This window comes from Sturnira hondurensis, unplaced genomic scaffold (genome assembly GCF_014824575.4).
Source record: "Sturnira hondurensis isolate 20B ecotype Veracruz unplaced genomic scaffold, ASM1482457v3 Scaffold0004089, whole genome shotgun sequence".
In the NCBI taxonomy this organism is placed as follows: domain Eukaryota; kingdom Metazoa; phylum Chordata; class Mammalia; order Chiroptera; family Phyllostomidae; genus Sturnira; species Sturnira hondurensis.
The window spans coordinates 395,903-417,050 of NW_028076720.1; the positions used below are offsets into that span (position 1 = coordinate 395,903).

Sequence of the window (21,148 nt, forward strand, 5' to 3'; positions counted from 1 at the left end):
TCACAGGCTCAGCTGTGTGCAGGCTAGCTGCACCAGCGGGGCAGCCCAGAGCAGAGGGAGGAGCAGCTGCAGTGGGAACGGGTCTCGCCTGGGTGCGCTGTCGGCCATGAGCCTCTGGATCCAGCCGAAGTACCTACTGACGTTGGTGTAGACACCGGGCCGATTGGGCCTACCACAGCCCACTCCCCAGCTCACGATTCCAATCTGAATCCACAGTCCATTCTTTTCACAGATCAAGGGTCCGCCTGAGTCACCCTGGGGAGTGAAATGGGTGAGCAGGGCGTGGCAAGGGGCAGGAGGGGCCAGTGAAGAGGTCCCAGGGCTATGGAGCTCTGCAAACTGGGTACAAATCCTACTCCCCACCTGTAAGTCACCAAGCCTCAGTTTCTGCATCTGCAAAGTGGGGCAACAGTCTCTACCCACCGGATTTTACATGAGGATCAAAGAAGGTACAATCAATGTAAAATGAGAAGCTTTTACAGGAGGGGTAAGTAAGGGCTGCAATCATTTTCTCATTAATCAACGCCAAGGGTGGGTTGGTCAAGGGGGTCGCTCCTAGGCCCAAGGTTGGGAGGGGACGAGTGGTGCCTGGGTCTAGAAAGGTCTTGGCTGCGACAGGGGTACTCACTTTGCAGGTGTCGCGGCTGCCATCCTCGGAGCCAGCACAAATCATGTCATCCCTGATTCTATAGAAGAAATTGGACTGTTGGAATAGGTAGTTACACCTGGAGTTGTTTATGATGGAGACCTGTACTTCCTGGAGGGTGTAGGGAGGTGGCAGCCCTGCATGGAAGTTGAGGGGACAAAGAGAGAGAGCATCCTGAGCCTCTTTTCACCATGGTTGGGAGGAATGACATGGGCTGTGGGGGTAAAGGTCCCCGGGGCACCCAAAGTGCCTGGGCCATTGTTGTTGTTTTTTCAATTTTTAAAAAGATTTTATTTCTTTATTTTTAGAGAGAGGGGAAGGAAGGGGGAAGAGAGGGAGAGAAACCACGATGTATAAGAGAAACAGTGATCACTTGCCTCTTGCACGCCCCCAATGGGGACCTGGCCCACAACCCAGGCACGTGCCCTGACCGGGAATGAAACTGGCGTACTTTCAGTTTGAGGCACAACCCTTGACCCACTGAGTCACAGCAGTCAGGGCAGGTTACTTAGTGTTCCTGGTGAGTCCTCTGCTTTAGCCCAGCACCCAGCACATCACGGGTATGAGCAATACCGCAGATGTGCTCATTGGCTGGACAGACTGTTACAGCACCTCCCTGAGACTCGGTTTTCCTAGCTGTGGCATGCAGATGACAGCCTTTGCCCAAGCCAATGCCGAGAAACCTCAGCATGGATAAGAGGAGGGGCTAATGCAGCTGAAATCATTTATGTTTAATATACTATTGCTGCAGGATCCAGGCCAAAAACTTTCTAAATTTGATGAAAGATAGGAATCTACACAGTCCAGAATCTATATACTCTGAACAAGTTCCAGGTGGGATAGACACAAGGAGATCCACACTGAGATACATACTCATCAAAATGGCAAAAGACAAAGGGAGAATACTGTACACAGTAAGAGAGAAGCCACACAATCTGTAGAAGTGATCTTCTACAAGATTAACAGCCGAATGACTTTCAAACACTCTAGAGGCCAGGAGACAGTAGGATGACATACTTAGAGTGCGGACAGAATAAAACAATTAACCAAAAATTTTATATCAGGCAAGCCTATCCTTCAAAAAATGAAGGAGAGGTTAAGAAATTTCCAGATAAGCAAATGCTGAGAGGGCTCACCACTAGCAGACCTGCCCTGTGAGGAGGGGGACAGGGATCCCTTCAGGCTGAAATGAAGGACACTAACCAGTAACTAAAACCCACCAGAAGGAATAAAGAACACTGGTACAGGAAACTACACAGGCACATACAGAAGCCAGTATTATTATAGTTTTGGTTTAGAACTTATTTTTTCCTATATAATTAGAAAGACAAATGTATAATCATGTTGGGAACTGCGCTGGCTGGTTTCAGAAGTTATAACCTCCCCTCCCCCATGGCTAAGGCTAAGTGAGAGACCTTGAGACCTGAGACCATAAGCCACTAAGGAGACAAAACTTATCCCCCTGGTACGGTTGCTGGCCCTGTCCCTTGGCCCCAGGCGGATGACTGATTAGCCAATGACAGGTAAGATTCCTCAAGGGAGGGATGACCTAAGACCGACATGGTCACAAAGGAGCCCTCAGGGGAGGACTTGGGGGGCTATAGAAAAAGGGGGTGATGGACTCTCACCCCTCAGCTTTGACATAGCCTGAGTCCTCATTCTGTCTGCAAGAAGTTTCCTAATCTCTTGGCTGCCTTACTTCTGCTCGACTTTAGCCTGAAACAATGCTGGAGGTGGGTGCGGCTCTGTGCTGGAAAGAGCAGGTTCCCCCGGGGCGACCAGGCCTAAGAAAGAATGAATAAAATCCTGTGAAACCTGCTTTGCTAAGAATGCCCTCAGTTTTCTGATAAGGGTCAAAGCATGAAATGAGTTTGTTTCCCAAAGTTGTATAGCCCTTTAGCTAACTGACCCTGACTCAGAATAAGCCCTCATAGTTCTTTGAATGTTATCTATTGTTTGATCCTTACTGCCTGACAATGATTGATGAGCTTTACCCATATTCCTGTGCAAACTGAATCCAATAAAAGCCCATTGAGGAACAGGGTCCTGGCCCTTCTCCTTTGAGAGATCAGCCACTTTTCCTCCCCAAGCAGATCATGTCTTGGTAGACTTATTCTCCTCCGTGGTGGCTGGGATGGGGGCTCTGCCCACATAATAATAATTACAAATCTCTGTTAATGGTCATACAACATATAAAATGGTACATTGTGACAATAACAAATTAAAGGGGAAGAATAGAGCTGTATAAAAACAGAGTTTTTGTTTACTCTTGAAGCTAAGTTGATATTAATTCAAAATAGATTGTTATAAATTTAAGTTGTTAATTTGTAATTCCCAGCACAGCCACTAGGAAAATAACTAAAAAGTATACAGAACAGGAAATGAGAAGGGAATCAATACAGTACACTAATAAAAAATGAAACACAAAAGGAGGAAATAAGAAACAAAAATGGCCTTGGCTGGTATGGCTCAGTGGATTGAATGCTGGCTGGTCGCAGGTTCCTTTCCCAGTCAGGGCACAAGCCTGGGCTGTGGGCTGGGTCCCCAGTTGGGGGTGTGTGAGAGGCAACCAATTGATGTGTCTCTCACACACTGATGTTTCTCTCCTCCTCTTTCTCCCTACCTCTCCTCTCTCTGAAAGTAAATAAATCAAATCTTTAAAAAATAAAAATATATGACATAGATATAAAATACAAAGATATGACAAGACATAGAAAACAAACAGAATAATAGTAGAAGCAAGTCCATCTTTATTGGTGAATAATTTTAATGTACATGGATTAAGCAGTCCAATTAAAAGTCAGAGATTGGAGAATAGATTAAAAACACGGGATCCAACTACCTGGGATCAAACCCTCAACCTTGGCACGTTGGATTGATGCTCCAGCCAATTGAGCTACCTGGCCAGGGCCTACAACATAATCATTTTAGGTCCAAGGGCACACATAGGTTGAAAACAAAAGGTTGGGTAATGAGATTCCATGCAAATAGTAACCAAAAAAGAGCTAATGTTGCTACACTGTCAGATAAAATAGATTTCCAGTCAAAACTTGTTACAAGAGAGCCCTGGCTGGTGTTGCTCAGTGGATTGAGTGCCGGCCTGCGAACCAAAGGGCTGCCAGTTTGATTCCGAGTCAGGGCAAATGCCTGGGTTGCAGACCAGCTCCCTAACAGGGAGTAGGTGAGAGGCAACCACACATTGATGTTTCTTTCCCTCTTTCTCCCTCCTCCTCTAAAAATAAGGAAATCTTAAAAAAAAACTTGTTATAAGAGTCAAAGCAAAGAATATGAATTGATAAAAGTGTCAAATTGTAGCGTCTCAGCCTCACTGCCCAGAGACTAATGAGCCCCTATCAATCCACCGCCACCCACTTTGGACACAGAACATCCAGTTATGGATAAAAATGAACTGGTGAAGAAGGCCAAGCTGGTCTAGCAGGCTGAGCGATACAATGACATGGCAGCCTGCATGATGGCAGTAACTGAGCAAGGAGCAGAATTATCCAATGATGAAAGGAATCTTCTCTCAGTTGCTTATAAAAGTGTTGTAGGAGCCCATATCTTGGAGAGTGGTCTTGAATATTGAGCAAAAGACAGAAGGTACTGAGAAAAAAACAGCAGATGGCTTGAGAATACAGAGAAAATTGAGACCAAGCTAAGAGATATCTGTAATGATGCACTGTCTCTCTTGGAAAAGTTCTTCATCCCCAATGATTCACAAGCAGAGAGTAAAGTCTAGGAGACTACTACCATTACCTGGCTGAAGCTGGTGTTGAGGATGACAAGAAAGAGATTGTGGATCAGTCACAGCAAGCATACCAAGAAGCTTTTGAAATCAGCAAAAGGAAATGCAACTAACACACCCTATCAGATCAAGTCTGGTCATTAACTTCTCTGTGTTCTATTATGAGATTCTGAACTCCCAGGAGAGAGCCTGGGAGTCTTTTGCAAAGACAGCTTTTGCTGAAGCTGTTGCCAAAGTTGATACACTAAGTAAAGACTCATACAAAGATAGCACACTGATAACACAGTTACTGAGAGACAACTTGACATCGTGGACATTGGACACCCAAGGAAATGAAGCTGAAGCAGAAGAAGGAGAAAATTGACTGGCCTTCAAACTTTTGTCTGGCTATTCTAATGTTTACACACTTGACCATTTGTCACCCATGCTGTCCCACAAATAGCTTTTTGTTTATGATTTCTTTTTAAAGATTTTATTTATCTATCTTTAGAGAGGAAAGGAAGGAGAGGAGAGAAACATCAATGTATGGTTGCCTCTCGTGAGTCCCCTGCTGGGATCAACCCAGGCATGTGCCCTGACTGGGAATTGAACTGTGATCCTGTGGTTCACAGGCCCGTGCTCAATCCACTGAGCTACACCAGCCAGGGCTTGTTTATGATTTATGACAGGTGTGTGTTACTTCTGTTTGAATTTCTATATTTCCCATGTGGTTTTTATGTTTAATATTAGGAAAGTAGAGCTAGTTAATATGTAGGGAGTTATATTTTCACCTTGAGGTGGCCAATATGGGGATGAAGAATTTTTATACAAGTTATGAATGTTTGGCATAGTACTTTTGGTACATTGTGGCCTCACAAGGGCCAGTGCTGAAATTGCTTTCATGTCTAAGCAAAGAAAATTGCCTTCAGGGGTGTCCAACCCTCAGCCCATGGACCACATGTGGCCCAGGAAGACTATGAATGCAGCCCAACACAAAATCGTAAATTTAAAACCCCTTTTAAAAAGGCTTTATTTATTTATTTATTTTTAGAGAGAGGGGAAGGGAGGGAGGGAAACATCAGTGTGTGGTTGCCTCTTACATGGCCCCTACTGGGGACCTGGCCAGCAACCCAGGCATGTGCCCCAACTGGGAATCAAACTGGCGACCCCTTGGTTAGCAACGCACGCTCAATCCATTGGGCCACACCAGCCAGGGCTTTTTAAGCCTTTTTTTACTCATCAGTTTTCATTAGTGTTTGTGGATTTAATGTGTGGCCCAAGACAACTCTTCTTATTCCAGTGTGGCCTAGGAACGCCAAAAGGTTGAATGCCCCTGGCTAATATTGGTTTGTTCCGGTGGGGAATAATAGGGTAGTTGGTTCCAGTCACAGGTGTAGTTGTTGGGGGTGCTTAGAGGGCTGTTGTGGAAACGGATGTCCCATGGATAGTACCTGCTGAACCATGTGTGTATCTGCAGAATACTCAGTCTCAATGTGCATACTTCTGGCTATACCTGCAGAAGAGTTCCTTTAGTTGTGGCCCAACTTACTCCAGATAAGGGCAGAAACAGTTCACATTCATAACTTGTAAAAGTTACCTGCTGTTTGCTTTCATTATTTTTGTTACCTTACCCTCATTTTATTTTTATTTAAATATCTTAGGCAACTCACTTCCACCAAGATGGAGGCAGGTGGAAACACTGTGCCTTCTCCCACAACCAAGTTTGAATACAACAAAGGTTTAGTAAACAAAGACACAGCCAAAGAACAGAAAATTGAACTATACGGAAGTCCGACAACAACGAACCGTTCAATAGGACTGATAAACCAGCAGAGGAGTGAGCAGTGAGGTGGATTGAGCAGACCCCAGCGGCGAACCCAGTGAGAGCGTAAGGCAGTAGGCTGACCATGGTCGCACATTCGCGCGCAGAGGGATGGACCACTTGGCCCCTGCAGCGGGAGGTGGCAGAGGAGACCGCCACTGACCCCGCCCCCACATACAGTGTCACAACCCAGTGACTGAGTTGCCCCGCCCTGGTGAACACCTAGGGTTCCACTCCTCATACGTAACAGGCACGAACAGTCCAAAATATGGCTCAAGAAGAACTCAAAGCCCCAGAGCCGATAACTCTAAGTGAAAAAGAAATAGTGAACCTCTCAGATGCACAGTTCAAAACACTGGTGATCAGGATGCTCACAGAACTGATTGATTATAGTCACAAATTAGAGGAACATATGAAGGCTAAACTAATTGAAATGAAGGGAAATGCACAGGAAACCAATAGTGATGGAAAGGAAACTGGGACTCATATCAATGGAATGGACCAGAAGGAAGAACGAAACATCCAACCAGAAAAGAATGAAGAAACAAGAACTCAAAAAAATGAGAGGCTTAGGAACCTTCAGGACATCTTTAAACATTCCAACATCCGAATTACAGGGGTACCAGAGAAGAGGAAGAGCAACAAGTGGAAAAGTTTTTTTTAACAAATAAGAAAGGAGAACTTCCCAATCTGTCAAAGGAAATAGACTTCCAGGAAATCCAAGAAGCTTAGAGAGTCCCAAAGAAGGTGGAACCAAGAAGCAACACACTAAGGCATATCATAATTACATTACCCAAGATTAAAATGATGGAGAGAATCCTAGAAGCAGCAAGAGATAAGGAGGCAGTTACCTACAAAGGAGTTCCCATCAGACAGTCAGCTGATTTCTCAAAAGAGACCTTACAGGCAAGAAGGAGCTGGAAAGAAGTATTCCAAGTCATGAAAGGCAAGGATCTACATCCAAGATTGCTCTATCCAGCAAAGCTTTCATTTAGAATGGAAGAACAGATAAAGTACATCTCAGATAAGGTCAAATTCAAGGAGTTCATCATCACCAAGCTCTTATTACATGAAATGTTAAAGGGACTTATCTAAGAAAAAGAAGATCAAAACTAGGAATAATAAAATGACAACAAACTCACAACTATCAACAACTGAACCTATAAAAAATAAAAAACAAAGACAATCAAGCAAACAACTAGAACAGGACAGAATCACAATGGAGAAATGGAGATCTGATCTCACAGAAAAGGAGATCACATGGAGGGTTATCAGTGGGGAGGGGGAGGGAGGAAAATGGGGGGAAAAGGTACAGGAAATGAGAAGCATAAATGGTAGATATAAAATAGACAGGGGGAAATTAAGAATAGTATAGGAAATGGAGAAGCCAAAGAATTTATATGTATGACCCATGAACATGAACTAAGGTGGGGGGGAATGCTGCTGGGAGGGAGGGGTGCAGGCTGGAGGGGGAGGAAGGGGAGAAAAATTGGGACAACAATAATAGCACAATCAATAAAATGTACTCAAAGGAAACATTATGCTCAGCAAAAGAAGCCAGACACAAAATGTCACATATTGTATGATTCCATTTCCATCAAATATCCAGAATAGGTAAGTTCATAGAGGTAAAAAGCTGATTAGTGGTTGTTAAGGGCTGGAGGGAGGAGGTGATGGAGAATTACTACTTAATGGTTATAGAATGTCATTTTGAAATGATGAAAATGTTCTGCATTTAGATGGTGGTGATGAATATACAAAAACTCACTGAATTGTATATACTTTAAAACAGGGAATTTTATGGTTTGTGAATTAAATCTCAATTATAACAAAAACCAGCTCTGGGTGGGCGGCTCAATTGGTTTGAATGTTGTCCTGTACACCAAAAGGCTACAGGTTGGATCCCCGGTTGGGGCGCGTACAAGAGGCAACTAAAAGATGCTTCTCACGTTGATGTTTCTCTCTCTTTCCCTTCCTCTCATTCTAAAAACCAATAAAGTTACCCTCGGGGTAGCATTAAAAACAACGATAAAAACAACACAACAAACCAATGCCTGCAGCCTTTCTGAAAAGTCCACCCCCAGAATCCCCAGACCCCTGCAGGTTGGGGAATGCAGCCTGGGGGGCAGCTAGCCCCCTCCATGCTGGTTTCTGGCTCACAGTCTCTGGGGAGGACAGGGAACTGAGTGTGGGCGCAGAAAGTACTGCCCTTTCAGGGGGAGCAGGAGTTGACAGCAGGTGGAGAGAGAATGCTGATCAGGCCCACAGAGGGGACCAAATGCACAAAAACCAAGGCGGGGGCTCAAGTGGGTGGAAAGGAGGATAATGTCTCCCTCTTACCCATCCGTCTGTCCCCAGCCTCACCGTTATTCTCCCGGATGTGCCCCCAGCCAGTCACCCAGCAATTACTCCGGTTCTGGAACTCAAAGGAGGAGTCCATCACACAGATGGGCTGGATGTACTTATTGTAGGTGACAGAGGAAGTCAGCCTCAGCAGGGCAATGTCGTTGAATGAAGACCCCTCGAAATCAGGGTACATAATAATGTCCTGCACCTTGTAACGATGGTAGAAGGCCCGCAAGTTCCAAAGAGATGGCCTGGAAGATTGCTCACCAAACTGGACCACCCAATTTGAGGGATCCCTGTGCCTGGCAGGGGAAGAGAGAGGAGTTAGGCATCCTTAGCAAAGTGCAGGCCACCTGAGCATCCCTGGGGCCCACGTCCTGAGGGGAGACAGCCCAGGGAGCTACTAGGGCTCATCCTGGACACCATGAACAGTTCTTCTTATGGGACAAGGAGTACAGTGAAGAAATGGTGAGAGCTTAGAAGGCTGCAACCAAAACCCCAGAACCTGGGCATTTGGGGTGTCGGGGCAGAGCAGGAGGGTGCCTCCCTTTGTGGTCTGATCTGGCCAGTCACTCAGCCAGCCTGTTACCTCTCTGAGCCAACCTAAAAAAATGATGAGCAGAAGAACAGGGGCCAAAGTGGGACACTCAGCAGGGCAGGGTCAAAACAGCTACAGGAGCTACTGCTGCCCCCTGGCGGGCTCTGCCCAACAGGCACCCACCTCAGCCCATTCCTCCCACCTGGGGTACATCTCCCCAGGGAGGCAGGGTGAAGAAGGTGAAGGCTACTTGTGCCATTTACTGAGAAGAGAACAGGAAAGAGAAAAGAAAAGAAACACAAATGTGCACGGGCATGTTCTGGAAGACACTTCTGCAAAAAAAACTGAACAAAGTTCACTGCAGGGGCACTTGGGGAACTCCTGTGGAGGGCAGTGAAGGCTGATGACAAAGAGGCCCTTGTCCTTCACAGGCAGCACCAAAAGTTGGCGCATTAGTCCCTGCATATGGGAATCTTCAGGGTCTGGAAAATCATCATCTCCCTCCTCCTCAGAAGCATCCTCCTCTCTCTGCCTCTCCGCCCTTGGAGCCTCCTCCTCCAGTTCCCTAGCATAATCTGGCGAAAGGGGCTCATCATCACAAATCGGCCAGGGGTGCTGGTGGAGGCAGCAGTGGTTTGGGCCGGAGGGAGGTGTATCCTTCCACTCTTGATGCCAAAGTATCTGCTATAGATTACTTTCAGTTCCTCCTTCTGTGGACCAAGAGCGTCACCAGTGAGAGCCCACAAAGTGAAAGTAAAAATGGGCATTTGCGCCAACCCCTCAGCAGTATACCATCCTGCAATTTTTCACCTGCCTTTGCCCATGTCAAAGCTTGGGCTAAGTGCCATCAAGGCCGTGCTTGACAGCTTGCGTCTGCAAAGCAGGACAGGCCAGCAGCTGATGACAGCCAGAACCCAAGGGGATTGGGAGGGAAATAGATAACCCCAAGCTTCAGCTGAATGCTGCTGTAACTTTTGCAGAAGACACGTTAATCGTTTAGATAGCCTGGGAACGGAACAATCTTTGCCCGAAATATTGCCCTAGGTGTGCAAGCCTTCCTTGAGCTTTTCGTAAGCAACCCCTATAATGCGGAGACCATGTTCAGGGTCATTGTTTCTCCATCTGAGGACAATGCTCCACCTGGCCCGTTTTTCCTTAACCTGTGTTGTGTTGTTTTTCTTAACCTCCTGTCATCCCCACTTACAGACTTCCACCCCACGTTGGTTGTGGCAGGTGGCGCCCAAACAGGGACCTGAATGGGGGAGTGGTGGGGTGGGTGGTGTGTCGGGGGTACTCCTTCATCCAGGCAAGGAGAGGCTCCTGAGGGTGCATCGCAAGTCTTGAAGTAAGGTAAGGAGCACATTAAGTTTTAGCCAGGTGTAAAGCGTGGGGAATGCAGGCTCCACCAAGAGGTGGCTTTATGTGCAAATGCTCAAATCTATGCTTCCAGCCAGGGGAACCAAGGTGTGTGGCTCTCAATTAGAGCAGTTCCTGGACTTTGTCCAGCAGACTTGCCCTTAGTTTCCAGATGAGGGAACTGTTAATGAAATTACATGTCCAGTGAACGTCCCTGGACCTTGGTGTGCAAATGCTGGCCTCCAAGCGCTTGAAGAATTACATAAGGCCTTGAGTCGCCCTAAATGTATGCTCAGCCTTATTGTGGCCAGAATTACTACCCTTGTCACAGTCCTTGCATCGGCAGTCACAGCTGCTACTGCGCTTGCTCAAAGTATCCAAAATGCTGAATTCATTAATAGTGTAGCCCATGACACTTCTGTTGCTTTAAATACTCAAAGTGCAATTGATGTTAAGCTAGAAACTAAGCTTAATGCTCTAGAAGCTGTAGTAATAGGTCTAGGAGATCAAATGCAAGCTATTCAGTTTGGACACAGCTGCAGTGTCATGCAACATACCAATACATATGTGTCACTCCACCTCGTTATAATAGCAGTCAATGGAATTGGGAGAGGGCCAAGCACACCTGCTAGGAGTATGGCATAATGGCAATATAAGCCTAGATTTAATTCACTTGAATCAAAAGATTAGGAATATACAAGAAGCCAGAGACCCTATTATAAACCCTGACCAAGTAGCTCGAGAGTTACTATCTGAGTTAAAAGGTTTTAATCTATTCAATCTATTAAAACACACCACACGGAATGTGGGGGGACTTGTGCTTGTGATTTTAATTTTACTGGGTTTTTTTTAGATTTTATTTATTTATCTTTAGAGAGGAAGGGAAGGAGAGAAGGAGAGAAATATCAGTGTACAGTTGCCTCGCGTGAGTCCCCTGCTGGGAACTGGCCCGAAACCCAGACATAGCCCCTGACTGGGAATCGAACTGTGATCGTGTGGTTGGCAGGCCCATGCTCAATCCACTGAGCTATGCCACCCAGGGCCTACTCTGTTTTTTTTTCCTTAGTCTGCCAACAAGTCTGAGGGGAGCTCCAGCTAACTCGCCTAGCATAACATCTCCTGCATTTAGGAAAAAAAAAAAAAAAAGCGGGAGCCAGGTGCAGCATTGTCCTTGGATGGAGAAACAATGACCCTGAACATGGTCTCCGCATTATAGGGGTTGCTTACAAAAAGCTCAAGGCAGTTTTGCAGACTTAGGGCAATGCTTCGGGCAAAGATTGTTCCATTCCCAGGCTATCTAAACGATAAACATGTCTTCTGCAAAAGTTACAGCAGCATTCAGCTGAAGCTTGGGGTTATCTATTTCTCTCCCAATCCCCCTTGGGTTCTGGCTGTCATCAGCTGCTGGCCTGTCCTGCTTTGCAGACGCAAGCAGTCAAGCATGGCCTTGCCGGCACTTAACCTGGGCTTTGACGTCAGCCTTCACTGTCCTGCACAAGCTCCAATGGGCGGGGCCAGCTGCTCTGGGGCCTGGGGCTCAGGATAACACGAGAGTCAGTCACATTCGTGTAAGACACGGGCGGTGCAGACCCAAGGGCCCGGTCCACAGGCCATCGCATGCAGCCGCCAGACTTACTTTACAAAGCAATGCGCTGCGGAGAGCACCCAGCGCCGGTTGAGCAGGCTCCCTCCGCAGGCGTGGCCTTTCTGAAAGCGCAGGCTGACCTGCCAGGGCCAGCGCCCGAGGACCGAGTCTTTTCCGCCCACTACGCGCGGGTAGATGTTCTGGTGTCCGCCAGGCTCTGGGGTGGACAGATGGACATGGAGCTGAGCTGCAGAAGACAGGCACGCCTGCCCACCCTCAGCCCCGGGGAAACCGCGGGTGTCCTGGGGTCGTGCAGTCCATGGAGAAGGGGATGTTGGGGAACCTCCCCACGAGGTCTGTGTCCGCCCCTCCCCCGGAGGCCCATCATTTACCTGTAAGCCAGGACAAGTTCTCGAAACCTAGAGCGGGAGAGATGAAAAGATAGAGTGCATTTTGTGCTTAGGCCTAGGTGCCCTGAGTCGGGGAAACGCATTCGTGGGCACCTTACCTGGAAGCAGCTGGTCCTGATCCTGCAAGCCTGAAGTGAGGAAAGAAGATGAACTCCCCTCAGTTTCCATGCTCCCATCCTACCCTGGTCACCCCTAGTTACCACCTGAGCTCACCCAGCATCTCGAGTTCCACTGGTACCAACAGCTGCACCAGCAGCAGCGCCATGATTGGAGCGCCCATGGTCTCCTCTCCCGCCGCCTGGCGCCCCCTCTGCTTCTGCCAGCCCCAGGGCCAGGCTGGGGCGCCCCCTGGGGAAGACTCGAACCCTGGTCGCCATCTTCTCCTAGCTTGACCTCTCTGGGTCCAACGGCTTTGGGGAATATCAAACCTCACAGCAACCCCAGCTTTGAGTTTCTGCTGGGGCTGGGTCCCAGCTACACCCCTTGATATCACCCGGGATCCAGTGCACCTAAACAATGCCTTTCTTCTCTCAACCCTGGGATCCTGACTGCCCCCTTTCCTACGCCCCCCTCCTTCTCGGAAGGAACGAGGACCTGGCCCACAGCCAGAACTCCCGTGAAAATACTCTAACAAGTCCTCACCGAGTGCCCATCGGGAGCTAGGACTGTTCTGCAGACCCAGAAAGGGAAGATCCCTCACAAGACTTCCTTGGGGAAATGATGGCCTTGGGCCTTGTCCCTACCTGAGGAGGCAGCCAGGCTAGTCCTGGTCTGAGCAGGCTGCCCCCTGGTGGCTGGCCTCAGCCCCTCTTATCAGCATCCTTGGGTTAAATCATGAAAGTTGAAGCGTCTTTCAAGTACTTACTTTCCAGGGGTTCTGGGGGAAAGGAAATCACCAAAGTGGGAGAGACATACACCACTAGGTTGTCCATCCCAGTGCCTCTGTGACCAGGGACTTTCTGATTGGGGATCCTGCCATGTCCAGTGCTAACCAGGTCGGCTGACACAGTCACGGCTTGGGGACAAAGGCTTCACAGAAGCGTTTTCTAACCATGTCGGTTGACTCAGTCACGACTTGGAGATGTCGGCTTCACAGAAGCATTTTCCAGCAGGACGGACGTGGCATTAGTGGATATATGGTGTTGCTTTTATTCTTACTGTTTCTTAGTATTCTAACCTTTGCACTTCTGATAATTTGGAATCTCCTAGAATTAATGACCACTCTCAGAGAAAAAACAACAGTTGGCTCAAGTCCTAAGCAATATCACCCTGGCTGAATTAAGGCATCGTACTTTACTTATTTGTTCCTGTGAAAGCCACCTAAGAAAGAACAGTTCAGGGAAAATATGTATTCCCACAGAATACATATTTTTGCCTCATAGAATAGCAAAAACCCCTTTAGAAAATAGCCCCTGATTGTCAAAGAGTTGTTAGAGTAACAGCCCCTCCTTTACCTTGAATAGGAATATATATCAGTTAGAATTAGACAGGCATAAAAACAGAAGAAGCTGGTTAGCTATTACAAACTAAGCACTTAGAAACAAGTACCAAGGAGTTAGAGTCCACAGCATGCAAAAAACATTTTAGACAGCAAGATAGATAGCTAAGTTAGATATTACAAAGGCTTATAATGAATTTCCTAACCTCTGCTCGGTCTAAGCATACCTGTTGCCCATGACAATTTCTGAGAACTTTAATAAACAATAAGACATTCAAACTGTATACAGAGGACTATTTCAAATTGTCTGATTAATGGTTTTCCTGGTCAAAATAACTTTTGTTTAACATAACTGAAACTATGGGAACTTTCATACTTTTCCTAGTTACCTTTGTATTGATTTTTTCTGCTTAACTGATCATGCTATGCACCTGTAATGTTAATCACTATCAGAAATGAAAATATAAAAACCTGCTTGTACTTACAATAAACGGAACAGTGCTTCACCTGCCTTTGAGCTGTGTAGTTGCCTGTTACCCAGCGCTGACGCCTACTCTCACCTGAGGGACCCTTAGATAAGCTGCGGCCAGACCGTGGCAGGATCCCAGGAAAGCTGTGCCTGCTTGGTGGCTCTGTGTATCCTGAACACCCCCAGGGATGTTGTGGAATCCACCATGATGAGTTACCCAGCATTGGCTTCTGGGAGTCCCTCCAAGCAGGGACTTGCATCAAGAGCTGCACTAGCAGCGTGCCCTTACCAGAGCACCCATGGACTCCAAGGTAGGGGCTGTAAAGGGTGGATGGCCCTTGGCATGCTGCCTGGGAGGAGGAGGTGAGAGCTGTTGAAGGGTCTGAGCACTCCACTCAGTCATGAATGGGAGCGTCTGGCTTAGGTTGAGGGGTTGGGGGTGTCTTGGGACAGAGGCTGAAGCTCCCACCCAATGGGTCTCAACCTGCCCTTTCCTCCCCCTTTCTGGTCTGCCCCATGAAGTGACCCACAGGGTCCCTGTTCACAAATCCAGTTTACCTCTGCTTGGGGTCCCAGCCCTGTGCTCCACCCTCCAGGCAGTTCCCAGGTTCCCCTGGAGAGATGATTTAGAGAAAGAGGAAGACAGATGGAGAGCAAGTTCAGCATGGCCCGAGCCTTTGTTGTTCATGTCCGGTGTGATGTGGATCCACTGCCAGCCTTACCCCCCACTCCAGGGCCAAGGTCTTCCCATGACACTGACATTGAACCTCCCCTAGGCCTGCTCATGACCCTGGGGTTGACCCCTGGTTCTGAGCCCAGAACCTCCCAGATGTGTTGCTCTGTCACACACCAAGTCTAAGGACAGAGCTTCAGGGGAGAGTGGACTCCAACAAGCCCTGTGGCTTGCAGCCCTCATTTTTCCTGACTGAAAAGTGGAGATGATAGCCTTGACTGGCGTGGCTCAGTTAGTTGAGTGTTGCCCCACAAAGCAAAAGGTCACCAGTCCAATTCCTGGTCGTGGCATGTGCCTGAGTTGTGGGTTTGGGTCTCTAGTCTGGGTGCATACAAGAGGCAACTGATTGATGTTTCTCTCTCACATCAATGTTTCTCTCTCTCCCTTTTTCCCTCCCTTTCCCTCTATCCAAAACTAAATAAATAAAATATTTCTTTTTCATTTTTAAGTAGATTTTATTGATTATGCTTAAAAAGTTATCCCATTTTTTCTTCCCTTTCTCCCCCTCCAGCCTACACTCCCACGCCCATCAGCATGCCCCTGCTCTTAGCTCTGGTTACCAGAGGGGGTGGGGAGAGTAGTAAAGAGTAAAGGGGGTTGAATAAATGCTGATAGAAGATTTGACTTTGGATGATAAATTCACAATGAAATATACAAGTGATGCATTATAGAATTTTAAACTCGAAACCTATGTAAGTTTATTAATCAGTGTCATCCCAAGAAATTTAATAATACAGATTGGTTTTATAGTGGCAATTATTTAAGCTGAGCTACAGATATCGGGTGTTCTTTTTCCTCGTCTACACCTTTGTGTATTTTTAAATGTTCCTGATGAAAAGTGTTTTAGGTAAAATAAGGGTGGAGGAAAGACAGACCAGGCCAGGCTCTCCAACACCTGGCAGCAGGTCACTGGGAAGGCGTTGTGCTGGGCGTTGGTCCCATGTGCTCCAGATGTCAGTCTACAGCCATGAACTATCCTAGATTACCTAAGTCTGAAGAAAAAAATGATCTCCTCCACTCTGTATATTCCGATGGAACAGCAGCAGAAACAGAGACTGTAAGGCATACACGTGGGAAAAACATCTCCAGATCAAAGGCTTTGCTGGTCGTCCTAGTTCATTTGGGCTACAACAAAATAGCACAAAGTGAGGGGCTTATCAACCACAGGCATTTATTCCTCACGTTCCCAGGCTGGGATTCTGAGGTTAAGGTGCCAGCCAGCTCGCGTCCGGGGAGGGCCCTCCTCCCGGTTCATAGCTGTTGCCTTGTCTCTGTGTCCTCACATGGCAGAGGGGAGAGGGGCTCACTGGGGTCTGTTTTTTAAGGGCACCCATCCCATTCTGGGGTTCTGGGCTTGGGTCCAAATCACCTCCCTAAGGCTCCACCTCTGAACACCACTGCTCTGGGGTTTAAGATGTCAGCATGTGAATTTGGGGGGAGCAGAGAGAAAGGAGCATTTGGACCATGCATGGCACCTGGGCTTTGAATATTTTATCTCCTCAGTCACATTTAGCAGGTGACCTGATACCTGTGAGCACCAAAAAAGATGATCGAATGGGGTGAGTTCTAAGATACTTACTAGTGATGATGCTAAGGGCTGTTGTGATGTCTTTAAATCAGACTTACTATTAAATGTGCTGGCTCTTACATAATTCTGATAATCTAGAAGTTCTCAAACACAATCCCAAGCAGGCAGGATGTGCCTTTGTTCCCATAAGATATTAGTAAAACCTAATATCTTTTTTGCACTCGCAAAACTCGATAATAATGTTAATGGAATTAGTTTACCACTTTACAAGTATTCTAGCAAGTATATCCAATAAGAGCAAGTAATAAGAAATTTCATTTTTTTGTAATTTCTAAGTAATACAGGAGACGGGCATAAATCACCTGAAGCCAAAGTGAAATCGGGGGCCTGCTATGGGCTGCCGGACACAGAACTCCGCTGACCAAAGAAGCGAGCTGCCCACTGAGAGCCTCTGTGCAGAGAGGACTCCCGCAAAGGTTGCTGAATGGCCACCTGTTGTACTGTATTGTTTGTCTACACCATAGAGAGAAAACAGGCCACAAAATACACCTTGAAGTTAACCTAACACTTCTCTCCACTCTCTGTTTCCCCATACCACCCATTTTTCACAGCAACTCCAAACAGATACAAGCTCAACCTCCGGAGATGGTTGGGGTCCCTCCGCCTTCTCTCAGGAGGACAGTCTGTCACTCTGTGGAGTGGCTCTTCTTGCCTGTCCTCCCTGCTCAATGAAACCTGCTTTTCTACTTTAATCTTTTGTCCGGCTCTGTCTTGAATTCCTTCCTGCCCAAAGCCAAGAACCCTCTGGGCTCAGGCTTGAGTCCCAACTAGGGACTTGCCCCTCTAGTATGATAAGTGTTTTCTTTTCATTTTGTTTTGATCCAAAAAATATATTAATAAGGAAATTGCAAACAATATGAAAGTGGCTGTGTGTTATCATATATCGGACAATCTCAGGTAAAAGAGAATCCCAGGCTAATCCAGTGAAATGTAGGGATACTTTACACTGATAAAAGTTACAAGCCACCGAAAAGATGTTGGAGGCATGAACCTTGAAACATATAACCCGTCGATAGTGTTTTAAAATACATGAAGTGCAAAACTGTTCTAAATACTCAGAAACAAATAAATTAATGTGGTTTTTTTTTTTTCTCTCAGAAATCAAGAGATCAGGCAGCAGGGAAAAGCAACAGCACCAGATCAGTCACCGAGCACGAGTTTGGCCCAAATCGGCATCTGGGGCTGCTGAGACCTGCCGAGCCTCGCCCAGAGGTGATGAGCCCCTTGGAGGGGCAGCTGCCCAGAGGCCAGGTTGACGGGGCAGGGAGGCGGAACTGAAAGGATGGGTGCTTTGGACAAGCGGAAAAATCTTAGGAATTAAGAGAAGTCTCTCACTTCTGTCCTTCCCCCCCCAGTGTCCAAGGCTGGTCAGCTCTCCACTCTGGCCACAACCTCTGGAAGGCCCCTGACCAAGAGGGCCAGGGTGTCAGCTGTAGGCCAAGGCAGGGACGAGGAACATCAAGGTGCTTGCCATTTGTGGTCAGAGTAGGGTGTCACTGGGGTGTCATCTGCTCAGTTTGAGAATCCCTGGCCTCCTCCAGCTGCTCTACCTGCTTGAGTAAAGGTTCCCTCAGGATCTGGCTGGCCTGGCCCCACCTCAGTGCTCAAGAGCCCTGGGTTGAAAAGGGATGGTCGAGGGGGCAAAGTGGGATGAGCCTGCGGTTCTACTCCCCCACTCCTCGCCCCCTCCCAGGGTGCCCAGAGACTCTGGGCGCCACACACAGCACCACGTAGATTCACCTGGTTTTGCCACCTGTCGGGCTTTGAATGAGTCACTCAACCTTCAGAGTCTCTGTCCCTCTGCTGTCAGAGAGGGATCGTAACAGCCCCTGGGAAATCAGGCAGGAGGCACGTGGCCTGGCCGGCAAAGTGTGAGCACACAGGGAGTGTGCCATAGGTGGTGGAAGATGCTGGGGCTGCGATGCCAGGGTCAGAGCAGGGGAGGGAAAGCCCAAGGGTCTTGCCAAGGATGTGGAAGAGGCCAGGGTCCCTGTGCCCAGGAGTAAGGCCCGGAGGCCTGAGGACTCAAAGCAGAGGTGCAGCCCCACCCCACAGCAAGCCCGGAAACCTGGGCTGCAACCGCAGTCATCTTCCCCCTCCTGAGTGTGTCTGAGGACTCTGACCCAGAGCGCCACCCCGGAAGTGGTGGGTGGCCGGAAGGTGCCATGCAGCTGGCCCACACGGTCATCCCGTTCTTCCTCCTGCAAATCCTTCAAGGAAGCCCCAAAGCTCTTCCATTCAAACTCTCCCCAACAAATACCAGAGCGATAAACCTGGACTCGGGTAGGACAAATATTGGGGTAAGTAGGCAGGCACTGAAAGAGAGAAAGCCTGGATTTTGGGGGACAGATAAAGAGTGGTCTATAATCCCAACCCCACCCCTGATAGCTCTGTGCTTGGGCAGATCCTCCAAGGAACTGGATATTGGGGGCTGGTATCCACTCCCCCAGACCCAGAGCTTTCATGGCTTCCACCAAAATCCCACTGTCAGGGCATTTTGTATTGCGTGCACTGTGCTGCACTCAGAACCTCCCCAAGAGCCCTAGCCCATCTGGCCTGACCTTCCTTCTCCTCACCAAGCTGGGCTGAGCAATCCAGGTCCCCAGGTCCCCAGGTCCCAGCTCCCTCAACTCAGCTGCTGTGCACCTTCCCCCAGGATCATAAGTCTTCCCGTAAAGAGAGGGTCCTGCATCAGAGGGGATAAGTTGTCAGCTCACAAGGGGCAGGGATAAACGAGGGTAGGTCTATAGGGTGAGGGGAGTGCAAAGGAGACCTCATTTAACCTAGCCCACCCACATCAGGCCCCATCATTTGGGGGCAGGATTCCCAGCTGGGCTCAGGGCCTTGGCAGGTCAGCCCGAGGGATTACGGACAGCGTGTATGTGGGGACTCTGTGATCACCAAGAACTGGGTGCTGACTGCAGCCCTCTGGTTCGACCAGTGAGAATCTGAGCCAGGGCCAGCTGGGACCTGCGCTTAACCCCGACACCTGACGCCCTCCCTTCCCCATTTGAACAGGAGCCTGGGCAGGAGTCAGGCCAGGGTTGTGTCCACCTAAGGTCTCACTTATCTACAAAGGATTCCCCCCAGTCCCCAGGCTGGGCACTGGAAAGACAGCTGGGGAGAAGGCACCGGCACTCAGCACTGGCCCTCCCAAAAAAGTATTTGTTTCCCAGCAACCAAAAGCTCCCATGGCACGATGTCCCTTGAAAATCCGAGGCCTTGAGCCCACTGCTTACCATCCGGGCAGCGTTTGGACAGGTGGCTCCACCTCCCAACAAACAGACCTGGGCACCTTGCAGGGTCGCTTGTGGATTAAACATTGTCATTGCTGGCATGTGCTCAGCTCGCAAAAATATCCATTTGTAATGTTATGACCCTCAAATCAAGATTGTCCTTAGCCCTCGCCCATGGAACCTGGGCACAGTCGCAAAACACCCTGAATACCTGCCCCCAGTAACCAGCCGCTGTCTGCCTATTTCGTGCTGCTGAGCACCATCTTCCCCTATCCCAGGCTGATAAGCCTGGGGAACTTCTAATCATGGCCCAGTTCACCACACACCCGAGCCACATGGAGGTGCACAGAAGTGAGCGACATTGCCCTAGTGCAGCTGACCTCCCCAGTCACCTTCCGGGACCTCATCCTCCCAGTCTGCCTCCCCAAAACCCCGACCCGCTGGGTCATGGCACCTACAGCTGGGTCACTGGCTGGGGGGAACATCAACATGAATCTACATAAGGATGCCCAGAATAGATGTCAGCGTGGTGGTAGGGCATGACTCAGTGGAGGCTTGTCCTGACACGCTCCCTAGAGCCAGCTGCCCCTGCCACCACTCAAGCCAGACACGGAACCTGCACTCAGTGGCATGGCCCTAGCTGATACAAAAGCAACCCACCACCCCAGACCCCACATTTGGCTCCCCAGTCCATCCTCCCAGCACCCAATAACCAAAGGATAGACGCCAGGCCCCGCAGAGGGTTCTGGGACATTGGTCCCACCTGGGCCCAGACTGTTCTGATGGGCTAGTGCTTGAGCCATCTCCATGTTTGCAGAACTCACCCACCACCCCTGTCCACGTGGGGCTGGGTCAGAAGCTGACTGCCTGGGCTCACCCTGGCTGAGTGCCCTCCACCGGCCTCACTGGCTGTGGTTTCCTCCTCCAGCCATCGGAGATTTGACCCTCAGGGGGTCCGTGTGAGGGTTACTCGGAACCATGTACTTTAGGCATTTCTAGCAGGGCTGAGCAAGAGTGAGTTCTTAACATTTATCAGCAACTATCACCGTTGTGGTCATCATCGTCAGGTCATCGTCACCGTTATGTTTTGTAATAAATATCACCACAGATTAGTGTCCTAGGGCCACCATAGCAAATGGCAACAGACCGAGTGGCTTAAAACGACAGGAATTCGTCCTGATTGGTGTGGCTTAGTGGGTTGGGTGTCATCCCAGAAACCCATGGGTTTGATTCCAGTGAGACACAGGCCTGGGCTGT

The 21,148-nt window shown here is 48.5% G+C and overlaps 1 protein-coding gene and 1 pseudogene across 1 annotated transcript; one reads left to right on the top strand and one right to left on the bottom strand.

The window, feature by feature from the left end:
• LOC118985119 (serine protease 41-like) lies at positions 1-20,700 on the bottom strand. The gene is made up of 6 exons (XM_037043452.1): positions 20,655-20,700; positions 17,009-17,046; positions 12,069-12,232; positions 8,557-8,840; positions 629-783; positions 1-255 (listed from the first exon to the last, which is right to left on the bottom strand). The coding sequence occupies exons 1-6, from the start codon at positions 20,698-20,700 to the stop codon at positions 1-3; spliced, it is 942 nt and encodes a 313-aa protein (XP_036899347.1).
• Positions 3,984-4,755, top strand: LOC118985126 (14-3-3 protein zeta/delta-like; annotated as a pseudogene).
• Positions 20,701-21,148: the final 448 nt, after the last annotated feature.